Below are 15,954 nucleotides of genomic sequence, written 5' to 3' on the forward strand. Positions count from 1 at the left end.
TATATCGCGGGGTAAATGTAAACTTTGAAGTCTGTTTGTTAAGCAAATTCTTCCAGGACACAACTGTGCCTCTCGAAAAGCGAATCCCAAAGGAAAATACCACAGCTCCGTAGTCGCAGGCTTCATCATCACCACTTGTCACCATTTACACTAGAAATCAAAAATGGAGAAACCCTCTCTCAACCTCGTGGCCACGTCCACGAGCCCAGATGGTCTATTCCCATCAGCACCTAAAAAGATCACAAAAAGCTGTCGGTCTTCCGGTCAAACAGACTCATTCTTCAAAAGTGTCCAATGGCAAGTCCTCACTCCTCACTCTTCCGACTCTTCCAGGCAGAGAGTCCTCAAGAACAACAAAATACAAATTGCTAACAAACCAACCACAGGTCCGCAGACGGAACAACCCTCTTCACCTCCTCCTCTAACAGGGTCAACACCTTCGTCCTCCCGTCCACCCTCCTCTCCCGCCAAGACGACGGCGACGACAACTCCCCTCTCACCCTCACCCCGCAAGGCACGCTTTGTTTACCCGAGCCCACATCAGCCATCGCTCCCTGTCCCTATTTCGCCCTAGAACAGCCATCAACACAATGCCTCCTGACAGCCAGCACCGACCATCCGATTCATTTACACCATGCTTTTTCTCATCAACCACCACCATCATCACCCTCCTCCTCCTCTGTCGATGATGATGATTCCACCTCCTCTGGTGTTGTATCAAGTTATAAGCAACATCAACAACCAAAACCCCTAGCAACCTTCCGCCTAATCCACGCCGAAACAGAGCGCTACCTCCCCATCACCTCCCTCATCTGGTCCTATCCCGGCACCCACTTCCTCGCCGGCTCGACCAATTGTCTCTCGCTCTTTGACGTCTCCCGTCCCGATCTCGGTCTATCCGACACCCCCCTTTTGACCATCAAGACTACAGGTCCGAACCATAAATCTGGGAAGGGGGCCCGGACGGTGGGCATGAAAGGCACCGTCTCTGCGCTTGCCCTGCAACCCTTATCTCCTGATACCTATGGGAGTCTTGCAGGAGGGGGAGGGAACGTGGTAGCCGCTGGCACGTGGACGAGAAACCTGGGTCTGTATGACTTACATCGTGCCGGAGCGTGCGTGGCTACGTGGAATGTTAGTCAGGCTGCTTCTTTAGCAAAAATAGGAGGGAGAGGTGTGTTGCAGACGGTTTGGAGCCCCTGTGGGCGGTACCTGGTGGTTAACGAGCGGGAGTCGAGGGGGCTTTTGGTGTACGATCTGAGGGGCACGCATCGGTTGTTGGCGTGTCTAAACGGAAGAGATGGGGAGACGAATCAGAGGTTGAGCTGTGATGTTTTTCCGGGGACGAATGCAGAGGTGGGTGGATTTGAGGTGTGGGCGGGCGCGAGGGACGGGAAGGTGGTGGTGTGGGAAGGGGTGGGGATGAAGGAGGGAAGCGTGGAGATGAGTTATGATTTCGAGGTGGGTGCGAGGGAGTCGGCGGTGGGCGGGACGGCGATGCATATGAGCGGGTCGGTGTTGGCTACTTGTTCGGGGTCGTGGAAGTTTCCTGATGATGAGGATGATGACGAGAGTTCTGGTTCGGAGTCGGAGTCGCAGTCGGAGTCCGATGACACCGACTCTGGGAGCTCCAGCAGTGAGGGTAGCTCAGAGGAAGAGCAGAGTAGGGCATCACAGCAACGACATGGCAGAGCTAGACCACCTCAGGCGGTTGTTGAGGAGACCAGCCTCAAGGTATGGAGCATCACTGCAGGAAATGTAGCTGAGAGTGGCCATCAGGAGGAGGTCAACGAACCATATGATACATGAGCTTGCAAAGCTATGGCGCTGGGGATACCCAGTTTACTGGTATGTCATTCTCGGCGAACCGCGCCTTCATTTCGCCATGAAGCTAACTGCTATTTGGTTTCTGTATGGCAGGTCGTGATAGCCGAAGCCTCAAACGTCTGTTTTGCGTCTCTTCATAAGTGAACACAATCAGAAAATGTGAGTGTTCTGGTTTTTCATGTTGCCAGCCATGCCTCCTATCACTCCCATGGTGAAGAATCCTGGCTGAAACCATCAGAGAACTGCTCCTTGGGCTCATCTGGACCCAAGCTGTCAGAGAATTCGATATCATCACTGAAAACATCAACAACCTCCTTATCCTGACTCAGCACGCCGTTGTCCATCTCCATCACGCTTCCATCTCCCCATGACTCATCAACCAGAGTGCCCACCCTATCCAGAAGCCTCCTACCGCCAAATATATCCGCAAACTTCTCAGCCCTCTCGTCTCTCGACATCATCAGGAAGGCCGGCAAGCCGTACAGCTTACCCTCTTTTCCACCGATCGCAAACTCGTCATCAGGAACCTTAAGCATTCCAAGGACGACCTGCGCAGCAAACACGTTCATCCCCGCTCTCCGCAGAAAAAGCTCCCAGCCGGTTTCGACAGGCAGCAGTATGCTCTGCCACTCTTCAGCTTCTGTTCCATAATTGCATACCATGGCCGCCACCCACTTGGCCAACGTCTCGGTGCCTCCGCCAACATAGAAGACGTGAACGTCAGTCTGCGCCTGTAGCCCACCTGCGAAGCACTGGAACTCAGCGAGGGCTTTCGCATCAGATTGGGATAGCGGGTTCATGGTCTCGCTATGCTTGTTCCCCTCTGAAATGAGGACAATAAGCCGTTCATGACGCATGGCTACGTTCTCAACTACATTGCGGAATGTCGGCTGTTGTTGCTGTTGGCCTGGGGTTACCGGGAGGGGTTTCTGTCTCAGCTTTACCATGGTCGTGATTATGATCCCTGTGGCTGGGGACAAGACGAAGTCGGCTTCGTCACAGTTTGGCTGCTTACTACCGGGAGACACAATTTCTGGTCTGAGTCTCTCGTAGTCGCGTTCGATGAGGCCAATGCCTATGAGCAGCTTCTCCAGGTGGCTCGTGATAATGTTGGATACCGCAGCAGACATGATTATCCGAGGAGGCGCTTTAGGAGGGACAATATCCGGAGAAAGAGCAGGAATGGGTGCGGGCGCAGGTTGAGTCTTGGGTTCCGTGGGCTTCGTGTTGGAGACGGCTGCAAGTTGTGGTTGCGGCAGCGCCGGCTGGTTGATGAAGCGGCTATGACGGAGCTTGGCTTTCTTTGGCATGTTCATCTCGACAAAGTTTTCCACGAGCGCCCTGAAGTCCGTATACTCGCTTTCAAATCCCCTCAGTACGTTTGTTGAACTTGGACGGTCTTGGTTGGTCGCATCAAGGACCCGGATCAAAGGTCCGGCAACTGGTGAGGAATGCCGTTGGAAAAGTTCAAGCTGCCTCTTCTTTCCTCGCAGAAGGCTTGACAGGTCTTGAGGTTGCAAGATGGAAAGAGTGGATGGCGAAATACTCGGCCTGGTCTGTACATCTATGGATTCTTGGGCCTGACAGATGTGGGATGACCTACTGCAAGGACGGGTTGTAGTGATGCTCGTACTTGAAAGAACCAGTTCCGTTGATGGAGGGGATGCACTGGGCTCCCTTGGTCTCTCCTCAAGGATTTCGTCTTCATCATTTTCGTTCCTACGCAGGAACAACATCCCGGGTTGTGTGTGGACGAAATCGGCACTGGTTTGTATCTCTGCTTCCCGCGGTTCGTCCAAAAAGAAAGCAAGAACGTTTGGAACAACCTCGACCGCCTCTGCTATCAATTGCTTCTCCGCCATGTGGGCCAAGGGAGCCCATACCATCTTCTGCTCCTTGAGGTTGTTCTTCTGCCACTTGAGGCCCTTCCAGTCAACGTGTGTCGTTTTCTGTATCCATTCGAACATGACCTGGGGAGTCCATAGCTGTTCGTCCCATTCATAGAGAGGCATGGAGAAATCCATCACTGGAGTGGTGACGCGTGCCGTTGCATCAAGTGGCTGAAGTTGCTCCTGCTCAGCAGTGCGCATCACTCTTGTTGCGGTCTCTTCAAAGAACTCGTTCAGTCGTCCATCCAATACACCCGCTTCGCCTGGAATTGTCTCGTTGGTCATGAGGTTCTTGGCCACTTCCAGATCCTCAGGGAGCAGGACGCGGGAAGGCACGTTGCCTGCAAGAACGATGCTGTCATCCGGCAACAGAGGAACTTCTATCTTGAAGTCCCGGGGAATCAATTCCGGGGAAGATGAAGGCGATTTTGGCACTGAGAGTTCTCCGGCTCTTATCATTCCCGATATGTCGATATCATCGTATCTGTCCGGTGACTTGGGTTGCTGGGAAGCAATGTCGCTCCAGAAGTTGTTGTCCTTGGACAAGATCTTCCCTTCTAGTGCCTCTAACTCGGTGCTCAAAGAAGAGTTTGGGTCGGATAGGATTGGGATCGCGCAATCTTGGTCATCCGGGACGAAATACTCTTGTTCGGGCTGCATTCGAGGGCTGAGTGGAGGAGTCACATACTCTACTCGGTTCAACTAAGTCATGTCAGTTCATGTTCTGTGTGGTACTTGACGGATAACCACTTCGATGTTACATACCCCTGTGTATGTTGAGATGTCTTCCATTAGTTCACGTTGCTCATCATCGCTCCAATCAGCCTTGAGGCCCTGGACCAAGAACATCAGTGTGTCCTTGGTGACTTCGATTGTCTCCTTTGAAAGACTATTCATGAGTGCCTCGTCCCCTTTCCGCGCGCTTTCAGGAAACTTGAGTCCTTCCCCTTGCTCAACGTCGACCGGATGCAACGGAAGATGATGATCTTCTAGCAGGACTTTTTGAAAGGCCTTGACTCGTCTCTCCAGCCTTCTGCAGTCCGCCTGGTGATCACTCCGCAGAGCAGGTTGCTCGACCTTGAGCTTCTTCAGCTCGCCAGTATCTGTGAAGCACAGTTCTGCCATATGAGCTGCCACCTCCCGGTCTGTGCAGGGCTTGCAGACTTGCTGAAGGATTGTAAGGGACTCTGCTGAAACAGACCATTGCTCTGCTTTTTCGAGGATAGACCTAAAAGCGAGCTCTTCAAGGCGCCTTTCGGACTCGATCAGATCACCAAAGTCGGTCTGGATGAGGGTTACCGCAATGCGATCATCTCGCTCAAGCAAACCCTTCCATGGATCTGAATTCAAGCTATCAATGCTAAGGCCGTGGTTCCGCGCGTACTCATCTGCATCTGGACCGTCCGAGACCGGCTGATCACAGTCACTTGTTGGTGTGCGCACATTGGTATGCAAAGAATCATTCGAAGAGATTAGATCGACAGTGGTCTCGGGGTCCATCTTCTGGTCTTGCGATCGTCAACTGTCTCGTCCGCTGGGTATAAATGCTTTAAAGATGGTGGATGAGTGGTGCCGGCGTGGATAAAGATGTCAGAAGAGCATCACAGATCAGTGGCACAGAAGCATGTTGTGGTGAGAGATTGTCCACACATGTGTTCCGTCACTCGCAACGTTTCGAAAACTCTGTCTCCGCATCTCATTTCGCAGCCTGCACCTTGCTGCAGTGGTCAGTAGGAAGGAGCGATACCACGCACCTTCCTCACTTCCACCATACGTCCTTTGCGCGTTCCCGTTGACGGAGGAAAGAGCAAAGCGGGAGCCGGAATATTCTTCACGCCTCCCACACTTTGGACATCACCTGTGCCCTCCAACTGAAATTTCTGACTCCTCTTCAGCAAAGTAAGTATCCTCCAGAGTCGTTTTTCTTTTTCACGTATCTGGTACAAGACCAATAACTGATACAGGGATGGCATCCATTGCCTCTCGTCGTCTCAGAGACCAGGATATCTCACACCCAAATCCAACCGTCAACAATCCGACAAAACCGAGCCTTTGAGAGCTCACCAAACCGAGAAGCATCTTCACGGAAACTCTCGTGAGGTCTTTCCCCTTGGCTTGGCTTTGACCTTACCATCCGCGGCGTTGTCACTCCGGACGGCCCGTTGCCGCCAAAGGATCGCCCTCCCGTCTAACATACCCCCAAGCTAAACCCTTTTAGGACAAAAAGTGCAGGCCCTAGATCCTCTCCAGATCGTCACAACTACAGACACCTCGACCTGCATACGGATTCCTTTCCGAGACATGGCCAATTCGGAGCCCCTCCATCAATGCTCCTTCACAAGCTTTGCTGCAATTCACGTTGCACGGAATGTCTTGGTTGGTTGGCGCCGCCAGTCAGCCAGTTCAATGCTACCCCAGCACTGTCTTGAATGTGAAGCTCTTATCTGTTAGTGTTGCCATTACTTTGTCTGCCATTCCTTATCTAACCGCTTCCAGTTGCTTTTCTGGGTTTGGTAACACTTCCCCCGGGATTATCTACCCCCAGCTTATCATCCGCGAGCATCACCGTACAGCTTATATGAAAATGGCAATGAAGTGGGAGCTGGATAAGTTGGTTAGCGAGTTCACGTGTCGATAGGATGGGTCAATGGGAGATGAGAAGTTTTGATATAGCTGCTCTCCGGTCCAATCTCTGTTCCTATGTGGCTCATCTACCTCTTCTCTACCTACGCCGTTGATTCTTAGATTTCCAAGCGATTCACAAGACACACGCTCAAGATGCCAGAGGTGGCGGTATCACCCGTCCTCGCAGCCTGGGAGGCTTGCGACAAGACAGACACTCTCTTCGTCCTCATCTGCACCGTCATCTGCTGGACCATTGTACCCACCGTAAGAGACCCTCTCTTCTCCCAACCCACTCTGAAAAGATGAACACCATACTTACCACTTCTGCTTTACCAACAGGTTGGCATAGCCTACTCGGGATACACATGGAAGCGCAACGCCCTCCACGCTGCCATGCCTTCGATCCTCACTATTGCGACTTGCTCGATCCAATGGTTTATTGTCGGATACACACTAGCTTATGGCGAAGGCGGTTGGTTCTTTGGTTCTCTCAAGCACTTCTTCCATAAGGGAGTGCTTTCCGAGCCAGTTGGGACAATTCCGGCAATCCTGTTCAGCGAGTTCCAGTTGGTCTTTGAGGCAACGGTTTGCGCCATTGCTGTGGGCGGGTTCTGTGAGAGGGGGAGGCTGTTGCCGGTTATTCCGTTTATCTTCGTGAGTGATCCGCATTGTGACTTGGAATGCTTCCAAGGTGAAGAAAGAATAATTTGCTAATGACTCCACTTTGAATAGCTCTGGGCGACATTTATCTACTGCCCGCTGGCACATATGGTATGGGGCGGAGGCTTTCTCGGAGAGGGTTTGGGCGTTTTGGACTTCGCAGGAGGTAAATCGACGTTCCCAAAAAAAAAAAAAAAAAAAAAAAAAAAAAAACCAGCATTCAAGTCTTGACACTCGAGCACAGCCACTAACCAAAATCCCCCAATCATACAGGGACCCCCGTCCACGTCTGCTCCGGTGCCACCGCTACCGCCATCAGCATCTACCTTTCCTACCCGCTCTTCCGCTCGCGTAAGTCCGACATCCGCACGCCCACCCACATTCGCATCCACCGGCCAGGCAACTCCTTCTTCCAGCTTTTGTCCCTGATCATCATCTGGGGTTCCTGGCTTGCCTTCGATGCCGGCACCACCCTGTCCCTCAACTTCCAGTCCGTCATGGCCCTCTGCGTCACCAACCTGTGCGCCGCCTCGGGTGCCCTGACCTGGAACCTCTTCACCTTCTACGAGACGGGCAAGTGGTCCATCGACTCGACCTTCATGGGCGCCATCTCCGGTCTTGTCATGATCACGCCCTCGGCTGGGTTCATCGATATGCCGACCGCCTTCTTCTTCGGTGTCTTTGGGGCTACGCTGTGTCGCCAGGCGTTGAGGATCAAGTTTACCAAGTTTGCGCATCATTGGCGGTGGGTTGATAACGGTGATACCTTTGCTACACACTGCATTGGTGGTGTGGCTGCTACCATTATGACGGGACTGTTTGCGAAGAAGGAGGTGGCTGCGTATGGTGGCGTGGAAGTCGCTGGTGGAGTTTTCTTCGACGGAAACGTACGGCAACTGTGGGTGCAGATGGTTGAGGCCATTGTTGGGTTTACGTGGGCGTTTTGCGGGTCGTATATGATCATTGCTTTGATTGATTGCGTTCCGGGCCTTGAGGTTTTGGCTGTTGATAAGTAAGTTCCCTGTCGCTCGTTTTCGTTTTCGTCTGTCACGGACCTCATTGGATACTGACTGATTTCGTGATTACAGACACATTAGCCAAGGCCTTGATATGAACGAGGTTGAGGAGTTCTTGGGTAACCTGGAATATCCTGATGAAGTTGATTACACTCCTACTAACAAGGGAAATATTTCTTTAGAGTGAAGGCTAGGGCAGTTCGTTGGGAGTTTACATCCAAGGAGCTCAAGAGGTGTAGTTAGAAAAATAGCGTTATTATAGACATCTGAGCAGTCGAGAGTGATATTACAATTCAATGCTGGTTTGTTTATTAGCTTGATACTCGCAGTATTCTAGGTGGAATCCATTCTGAGCTAGCCTAAAGCTGATAGGATCATAAGAACGTATTGGAATGCTTCTATGCCGATTGGGAATGGATTAACGAGACTCAACATGACATGTTCGGAATTGGAATAAGCATATCGAAGTTGGATATGGCTTCGAGGATAGGACAAGATGTATGAATTAGTCAGGTATGAAAAGGTTTAAGGAAGTTGACCTTAGGTTACGAGCCAACAAACAGACCAGATTAGACCGTAAATTCGATCAACCCGAAGGAAAACAACCATCCTCCGTCCTCTTCACAATTCTTGGGTCAACTAGAGGCTACTTTCTATCTGGCTTTCAAAGGCCCCAAAGCATTTTCCTCCATCACCCAAACAAACTATGCAACCCCGTCCGACTCATCACATCAAGCCAATGTGTTCTCCTAGGCGTATCAATCTCCTCATCGTACGCACTCCACACCGCATGCAGCAACTGTTTCGCGACCCCTATCGGCTTAGGTGGCAACGACAGTTCCAGCTGACCCAATCTGTCAATCAAGATAGACCGAGCCTGCGATATCTTGAATGCCGTATCCTCGGAAGTTTCACTCGTCGTTGTCGTCGTAGCAGACAGCCCCGGAATCCCCAGCCCGTTCAACCCCACCCCCATCTCCAAACTCATATCCGCCGAAGACTCCAAACTCAACAAATAACTATACTCCCCCTGCCCCATTGCCGTCTTACTATCGAACCTCAACCCGCTTCCCGCGCAGAGACACAGTAAAGGTTGGATACACCGCAGACTGCTCGCTGGTATCCGGTCCAAGATCTCGGTGACGTGTAATGCTAGGGGCGATACCCATTTTGTCCAGATTATCGCTGGGTCTGGCACGTCTCCTCCATCACTAAAACCGAGGTCGGGTATTCGCTTGGCGACTAGATCGGGAAACGACTCATAGAGTTGCAGGAGCGAACAAAGGCGGTAGGTCTCGGTGGCGAGGCAGAGGTCTTGTGTTATATTTGGGGTAGTGGTGGTGTTATCGGTGTGTCTGCCGTTACGGGTTAGATCTGTAGAGGTAGGATCGCCGTGGTCGTCGCCGTCGCCGTCGGCGGGTACGTCAATAGCCAACAGCGCCTCTTCGATGCGGGTAGCTTCTTCGATATCTTTCATTGCGCTCTGCAGGACCCGCATCGTCGTCCCGTCGTTATGTCGCCATCGACTGCGCGAGCGTCGACACAGCGCGATGGCTTTGCCAAATAATCGAAACACGTCCGCTGAGACGCCTGTCCAGGGGTGGGGTGTCGACGGGATGAGAGTGCCTTGGCCCGTGGGTAGAGGCGGGTCCGGCCAGCTGAGCATGTTTCGGAAGTCGTCCTCGTCGTCACTTACCACGCTACGCAGCATCTCTTCGTAGATGAGGCAGCCGTTGAAGAAATCAAGCAGTTCCTGGTCTTCAGGACTCAACGTCCAGCTGTTCAGGGCTTGCAGGACGCCCCGAGCTTGCCGGAGATATTGCTGTCCCAGCTGCCGGGCTTCCATCCAGCACATGGACGAGCTCATGCAGAAGAGCGAAAGCAAAAGGCCACGCGGAAATACGGCGCAGTGCTGGCCGTTGAAGAAGCTGACGAGCTCGGCTTTGATGGCCTCGGTTGCGAGACGGGGCGCCATGCGGGCTGTCTCGCGCATAACGGCCGGAAGCTTTTCAACTAGAGATGCAGCGGATATGCTTTGCAGAGCGTAGAAAACGGGCGGAGAGGAGTTCCAGAGGACGGAGGTTAGACGGCGGTAAGGGTTAGAGGCGGAGTCGTAGGCGGACCAAGAGGTGCAAACGGATTTGAACCAGTGTTCGATGAGGAAGGAGCGGATGTCCACGACTGGTTGGGTGAGAGCCAAGGTTTGACTGGATTGGGAATAGGTACGGTTGTCTTGAGAGCATTGTGTAGTGATCGGAGAGTATAAGCCATCTTGTTCTTCGGCAGGAGTCCCGGGTAAGCGTAGGGGCGAAGAGAATATAGATGGCGTCGAGAAAGATGCTGATGGCGGTGGTGTCTCTGCATGGTTTACAGGCGGTGTCTGAGCAGCAGGCGCTTTGGTAGTAGGCCTGGGATGATTCTGGACATCACTCAACGGTGGTTTTTCCTTGGATGGGGCAATGGAGGCGGATGCGGCGGTGACAAGTTGTGTAAAATTCTCTGGCTCAAGAGGCTTGGCTGGAAGAGCAACTTCGTGCTTGGTAGACCACTGCAGACGCTGCTGATAGCCAGGACATTCGAACCCTTTCTGGGCACAGTTCCGGCATCCTGGTTTCGTTTCATCGCATCGTAGCTATCTCCACGGGAGTCAGTACACTCGGCTCTGCGTCGGTCATAGTTGTTATCCACAACTTCAAAGTGATACGGCATGAAAGGTAATATTGGAAGATAATAGGAGGCAAGACCACTTACGCGTCTGATCTTGCACGTCCGACAACCGCTCCTGGACTTCTGTCTATTCTTCATCGGAGCACGAGTTTGCGCCATGCTCAGTCGGTTCTAGTATTGCTTTGGGTCACCTTTCGAGGCTATTTTGCCTCAACTATTGCACAAGTAGTTGTCGGATACTGGCTTGTCCAAGTTGTGAGAAGAGATCTGGAAGATGGACATTGTGGTCGAAGTGATCCAGGCGGTGTTGAGGGTGGATAGGAGCGAGAATACGACCAATCCATGCCATGGCACATGCCACCCTCGTCCCGAACTACAGGATCGCTATGGACACACCAAGGTGACAGGGACGAGGGGTTCAACGTTAAAGAAAGACTAAACCGTTAGTGTCAGTGATATCTAGGCCAGGCGGTAGAGATAATTGACTGATAAGGCCGTCTGTCGTAGCCAATGGTGATGGTCCCGACGCTGTAGTTAGCTCGATGCGGGTGTGCATCGACGAGTGGGGTTGGTCCACTAGACGTATCGGATCAACGGGAGCTGAAACCAAGCTGAAGAGAGGCTCATCGTGTTCCAGTTGTACACTGCACAGCTTCGGTATAATCTGGATTCTTCTGGTGGGAGTGGAAGTTGGGGGTCAATCGGGGGCCTTTCAAGCCACAATGCCAAGGCCTGGGTAGCAAAGCGAAATGTACAATTTGATAATCGAGAAGTGAATTGAGACTTGTGGTAATGAGGAGACTTTCACAGGTGGTTGAGAGATGGTGGATGTCTGTCTGGGCGTTATCATTGAAAGAAACCGGACAGCGAACGAGTGATGAGGGGAAGTGGAAGGCGACTAAGATATCTTTAGGATAGCTCTTATGGCAGATCACGCTTGTCCCCGACTTCGGGCGCTTCTTGTCCGGGCTTCGCTCCGATGGTTGACGAACGATTGCCGGACCCCTGGTCATGTTCCTGCACCTCGTTCCGGCCCCGTCCTTGTCCCCCGGGTATCAAATGTCGGCAGGGACGGCTCTTTCCACCATTTCCAGGATCCACTGCCACGCGTCTTTCTCGCTCTATTTTAGACTACCCGCCGCTTATTGACGGGTAAGGTGAAGTTGGCTGTTTTCCTTGTGTTCTTTCTCGACCAGGCTTGTCTGGAATAGCATTTGTAACTTCGTGTGCATTCTCAATCTCGTTGATATGAGGTGTCAGTAGCGACTGTCTGGAGCCAGATGGCAGTAGGTATGGGCGGCTTTTCGAGGGTATTTTGGTATGAAGTGGATGTTGCAAAGGTGCGGTGCCGTCCTTCGTCGCATGGCTGAGACAGCTGGGGGGGCTGGGGAGATGGAAAGCAGCTGATGGAGGGACGGGGAAGGGTTAGGGGGCTCTCGATGCGCAGTGATGGCCGAGGCTGCATCATGTTGGATTTATTCTCGACAACTGGATCGGATCAAAGGTCAGGAGTTTTATCATTTAAGACGAAACCAGATGAGCAGACATGAGAACCCAAGGAATCGAATCGTGCGTCGTTAACTTCCATATTCTTTTCCTCTCTTGGATTGCCAGCGCACTCCACTTGACTTTCACCAAACCTTAACGCATATTGTACGTGTTCCTTATAATTTTATAATCTGCAATTACTAACAATAATCATCAATAGGCAAGATGGCCGAGCGGTCTAAGGCGCTGTGTTCAGGATTCCTGAGTATCGCAGTCCGAAAGGGCGTGGGTTCGAATCCCACTCTTGTCACTAAACTTTTGCTGGTTTTTTTACATCTCGGTAACCCACTGTCATCCTTTGTTTTTTTTTTGTTTTTTTTATCTTGAGCAGACGGGAGAATTAACGGGGACGTTAGTTAGTGCATTTGTCGATTGGGCTGAAGTAGGAATTTGAGGCATCTAATCAAATCGGGAACAGCTATGGATGGTGCAAACACGATTGTCATGGCATATTTAATTAGCCTTTTCCCACTCTGCTTGTCTCGGCTTCTACACACGCTATCTAAGCCTCTGCCAAATGTCCCGAGTGAAATACGTGGGATTGTCCATCAAGCGACTGACAACATTTTGTTGGAATCTTAGGAGGCGTATTCAAGATCTGAGAGGGTATGGTTTATTCCGAAAGTGAAAGCACATAAAGCGGATATCAAAAGACACAGGAAAGTTGACCAAAGGTCTCAAAGCCACCAAAACAAGCAGTGTTAGACTGACTCTCTATATACCCAAGTTCAACCAGACCTCCGTAATCAGACACTGAACTAACAAAAGAAAACATATCATCATATCCTCATAACAACCATTCAGCCTCCCAATCACCTCTCCAAAAGTAGACCCGGCATCTGCTTCAACCTAGACCTAAAGCCTAGCAGCGCCCAAACTCCTCTCCCCATCAACAAGCACACACCACCCCTCGCCTCCCCATCCTCCCTTACCCACAACCACCGTGCCGAAGTTCTCGTTCGCATACGCCAAAACCTCATCATTATAAGTACCGGGCTGAAGCCAGACAGCAGGGACTCCCAACTCCTTGGCCTCCTGGAGAGTCTTGAGGGTGATGGCGGGACCGGTGATGATGGAAACCGAAGTCTCCTTGGGGGATTCAAGCGCCGAGAGGGACTTGATGGCGGGGTAGGATTGCCCGTTGACGGTCAAGGCGGCGCCTTGAGGGTTGATGGGAGTGGCGGGGAGGTCGCGGTCTGCGTACCATTTGAAGACTGTGTGATGGATGTTAGTTTAGTGCGGGTGGAGGATGCGAGTATGAGATGAGATGGGGCAGTTGGTGATATAGGAAAATGGGGTGTGGGGAGGAAGAGGACGAAACGAACCCTTGTAGCCGAACTTCTCGGTGTTGGTGCTGGCGCCGACTACGGCGAACTTGGGGGAGGAGAAGAAGGTCTTAGCGGTAGCGTCGGTGGCAGACATTTTGAAGGTTGTTGGTGATGAGGTAAAGAAGTGGTGTTGTTGTTTTCGATAGCTTGGAGTGATAATGAAGCGTGGTAGTTGTTGGTGAAAGTGATGTTTTGTGCTGGGCTTGTTGAGGATGTGTTGTAAAGACAGAAAAGAAGGCCGTAATATCAGGGACATAGGGTCGGTTTATATGTTTGCCGTCGAGACAAGTAATGTTGACAAGTAATCAAAGTCGTATGTACCAAGGTGATCGAGCTAAAGTCAAGTTGGCTACTCTATTCTAGGACATGGGTCTCCATGGCGACATTCGGTTGTTGATGGAGACATCGAGTTAGTTTACTTCGCCGTCGAGGTGATGCTTGGTGTTTCCCGTCTCTACGCCGCCTGGGCCCCTGGAGTAGATCCCGTAGGAAGCTGACCACTAAGACAGCCATATCCTAGGCATCCCCGCACTATCTATGGGGGACCCCGATGACGTGCCCACTGCGTGCCGTGGAGGTACCTGTGGTGTTAGTGCCCTCAGCCCCCACCATAACTAATCAGTAATTGATTCTGATGATTGTGTTGCTGTACTTATTTAGGCACAGACAATATCAATTTTGTTTCTTTTGGTGGTGATAGGTGCTTACTTGGTTGAATTCCATTCAAGTTCCTGATTCAGAATGGGAGTTCCGATATCGCTGTTGCTGTTCGGTGAAATCAAGGCCAGGTGATGCGGAAGCAAGAGCAACCGAGGCTTTCGACGGAAACCATCGGATCCGTGAACTTTGGCAAGGAATCATGCCTCTTCCGAGAGCTACCATGAAGGATGATTTGGAATCCCGGCGCGGGGTGATATGAGGAAGGAGGGAACCGAGGAAGGATGATATGTCACCATCCATGAGCCGTCTCAGCGCCTCGATATTCGGATATAAAAAGCCCTTTGCCGTTGACGGGAGATCCAGGCTGCCTGTTTTCCCCTGACAATATTGGTATCACAACGTCAGGCACAGAATCATCCCTCGACGGACTTTCTTAAGCGACCACCCAGAGTTAATTTGTTGGAAGAGTTTCGTGATTTGGTGCAAGTGTTAGGAAAATGTCCATCTTCGGGCAAGTCCCCACCTTTTGTTTACTCGCCTACTGACAGCATTGACGCATTGCTTACTGTAATCATTGACATATTCCCACGATAGCCGCTCGACCTACTCCTCTGCCGGTTATGCTGCCTTTCGGCCCTCATATCCCTCGGTTCTTTATGACCGGGTGTTGAGATTTCATGGCATAGAGGCACCCTCCTTCCCATCACCACCATCGTCTTCACCGGCAGCTGGACATTGCTGGACATTGCTGGACCTTGGCTGCGGACATGGCTTGGTGGCGCGCGCACTCGCTCCCTATTTCAGCCATGTTATCGCACTTGATCCTTCGGCCGGCATGGTCGAGCAGGCTCGCAAGCTGAGCAGTGACAACCCCAACATTACGGTTAAGCAGGGCGGGGCAGAGGACCTTTCTTTCCTCGCCGCCAATGCCGTCGACTGTGTGGTTGCCGGCCAAGCGGCGCACTGGTTCGACTACTCCAAGGTCTGGCCGGCACTTGCACGGGTCGTGAAGCGTGGCGGAACCTTGACTTTCTGGGGTTACAAGGACCTCATCATCGTTGGGCGACCGGAAACGACGCCCATCTTTGACAAGTTCATCTACGGCGAGACGGAGCCGGTGCCGGGCGTGGAGAGCATGATGCGTTTTTGGGAGCAACCCGGCCGGAACATATTGCGGGATTCATACCCGGAGGTGGTCCCTCCCCAGACGGAGTGGGAACATGTGGTCCACATTGCTTGGGATCCCGATCGTGTGACGGGTGATATTAGCGATGCGCCGGAAGAGGCGACCTGGTTACGGCGGAGGCTCAAGTTGGGCGAGCTGGAGGGCTATCTTCGCACGTACAGCGCGTTCAGTGGTTGGAGGAGCGCCCATCCCGACATGAAGAGTAGGGCGGACGGAGGAGACGGCGACATTGTTGACTTGATGTTTGACGAGGTTGTCGCTGCGGTACCGGAATGGAAAGCGGCCGGGGATCGACGGGCTGAAATCGAGGTTGATGCGATTTGGGGAACCGTTCTGTTGATGGCGAAGAGACGATGATTATGGCGAGTTGAGTCGTCGTAACGAATCCGGTGTGTTGTATATTGTTTCGATATCCTTTTTTTTGCGGCTGTTGGCCCTCCTCTCCTCTCTAATAGCAACTAAGAAAAGAGCAGAAACCTGCTTGATCGTCACAAGGCTGCCTCTCAAATTGGCGGGGTTTGGAAGGATATCAGGATAAGACAGTGGTG

The 15,954-nt window shown here is 52.0% G+C and overlaps 6 protein-coding genes and 1 non-coding gene across 7 annotated transcripts; 4 read left to right on the plus strand and 3 right to left on the minus strand.

The window, feature by feature from the left end:
* Window positions 1–163: 163 nt before the first annotated feature.
* SMAC4_04737 (uncharacterized protein) lies at window positions 164–1,809 on the plus strand (the record flags this gene model as incomplete). Its single annotated transcript, XM_003346516.1, has 2 exons — window positions 164–195; window positions 387–1,809. 2 exons carry the CDS (start codon window positions 164–166, stop codon window positions 1,807–1,809), a joined length of 1,455 nt encoding a protein of 484 aa, XP_003346564.1.
* Window positions 1,810–1,926: 117 nt separating this feature from the next.
* SMAC4_04738 (uncharacterized protein) lies at window positions 1,927–5,273 on the minus strand. Its single transcript, XM_003346517.2, has 2 exons — window positions 4,482–5,273; window positions 1,927–4,418 (listed from the first exon to the last, which is right to left on the minus strand). Exons 1-2 carry the CDS (start codon window positions 5,214–5,216, stop codon window positions 2,028–2,030), a joined length of 3,126 nt encoding a protein of 1,041 aa, XP_003346565.1. The 5' UTR covers window positions 5,217–5,273; the 3' UTR covers window positions 1,927–2,027.
* Window positions 5,274–6,212: 939 nt separating this feature from the next.
* On the plus strand, window positions 6,213–8,372 carry SMAC4_04739 (uncharacterized protein). The gene is made up of 5 exons (XM_003346518.2): window positions 6,213–6,605; window positions 6,681–6,995; window positions 7,074–7,167; window positions 7,275–8,013; window positions 8,090–8,372. Exons 1-5 carry the CDS (start codon window positions 6,495–6,497, stop codon window positions 8,202–8,204), a joined length of 1,374 nt encoding a protein of 457 aa, XP_003346566.1. The 5' UTR covers window positions 6,213–6,494; the 3' UTR covers window positions 8,205–8,372.
* Window positions 8,373–8,450: 78 nt separating this feature from the next.
* Window positions 8,451–10,973, minus strand: SMAC4_04740 (uncharacterized protein). Its single transcript, XM_003346519.2, has 3 exons — window positions 10,925–10,973; window positions 10,769–10,855; window positions 8,451–10,604 (listed from the first exon to the last, which is right to left on the minus strand). Exons 1-3 carry the CDS (start codon window positions 10,964–10,966, stop codon window positions 8,709–8,711), a joined length of 2,025 nt encoding a protein of 674 aa, XP_003346567.2. The 5' UTR covers window positions 10,967–10,973; the 3' UTR covers window positions 8,451–8,708.
* Window positions 10,974–12,391: 1,418 nt separating this feature from the next.
* On the plus strand, window positions 12,392–12,482 carry SMAC4_13501. The gene is given in 2 exon segments: window positions 12,392–12,429; window positions 12,441–12,482. It is a non-coding gene; the product is annotated as a tRNA-Leu (tRNA).
* A 439-nt stretch (window positions 12,483–12,921) lies between these two features.
* Window positions 12,922–13,816, minus strand: SMAC4_04741 (uncharacterized protein; the record flags this gene model as incomplete). The annotated part of the gene is made up of 2 exons (XM_003346520.2): window positions 12,922–13,446; window positions 13,558–13,816. The coding sequence occupies 2 exons, from the start codon at window positions 13,814–13,816 to the stop codon at window positions 13,088–13,090; spliced, it is 618 nt and encodes a 205-aa protein (XP_003346568.2). The 3' UTR covers window positions 12,922–13,087.
* A 780-nt stretch (window positions 13,817–14,596) lies between these two features.
* Window positions 14,597–15,897, plus strand: SMAC4_04742 (uncharacterized protein). Its single transcript, XM_003346521.2, has 2 exons — window positions 14,597–14,731; window positions 14,815–15,897. Exons 1-2 carry the CDS (start codon window positions 14,718–14,720, stop codon window positions 15,761–15,763), a joined length of 963 nt encoding a protein of 320 aa, XP_003346569.2. The 5' UTR covers window positions 14,597–14,717; the 3' UTR covers window positions 15,764–15,897.
* The last annotated feature ends 57 nt before the right edge of the window (window positions 15,898–15,954 follow it).

Source organism: Sordaria macrospora, chromosome 3 (genome assembly GCF_033870435.1).
Source record: "Sordaria macrospora chromosome 3, complete sequence".
NCBI classification, from domain to species: domain Eukaryota; kingdom Fungi; phylum Ascomycota; class Sordariomycetes; order Sordariales; family Sordariaceae; genus Sordaria; species Sordaria macrospora.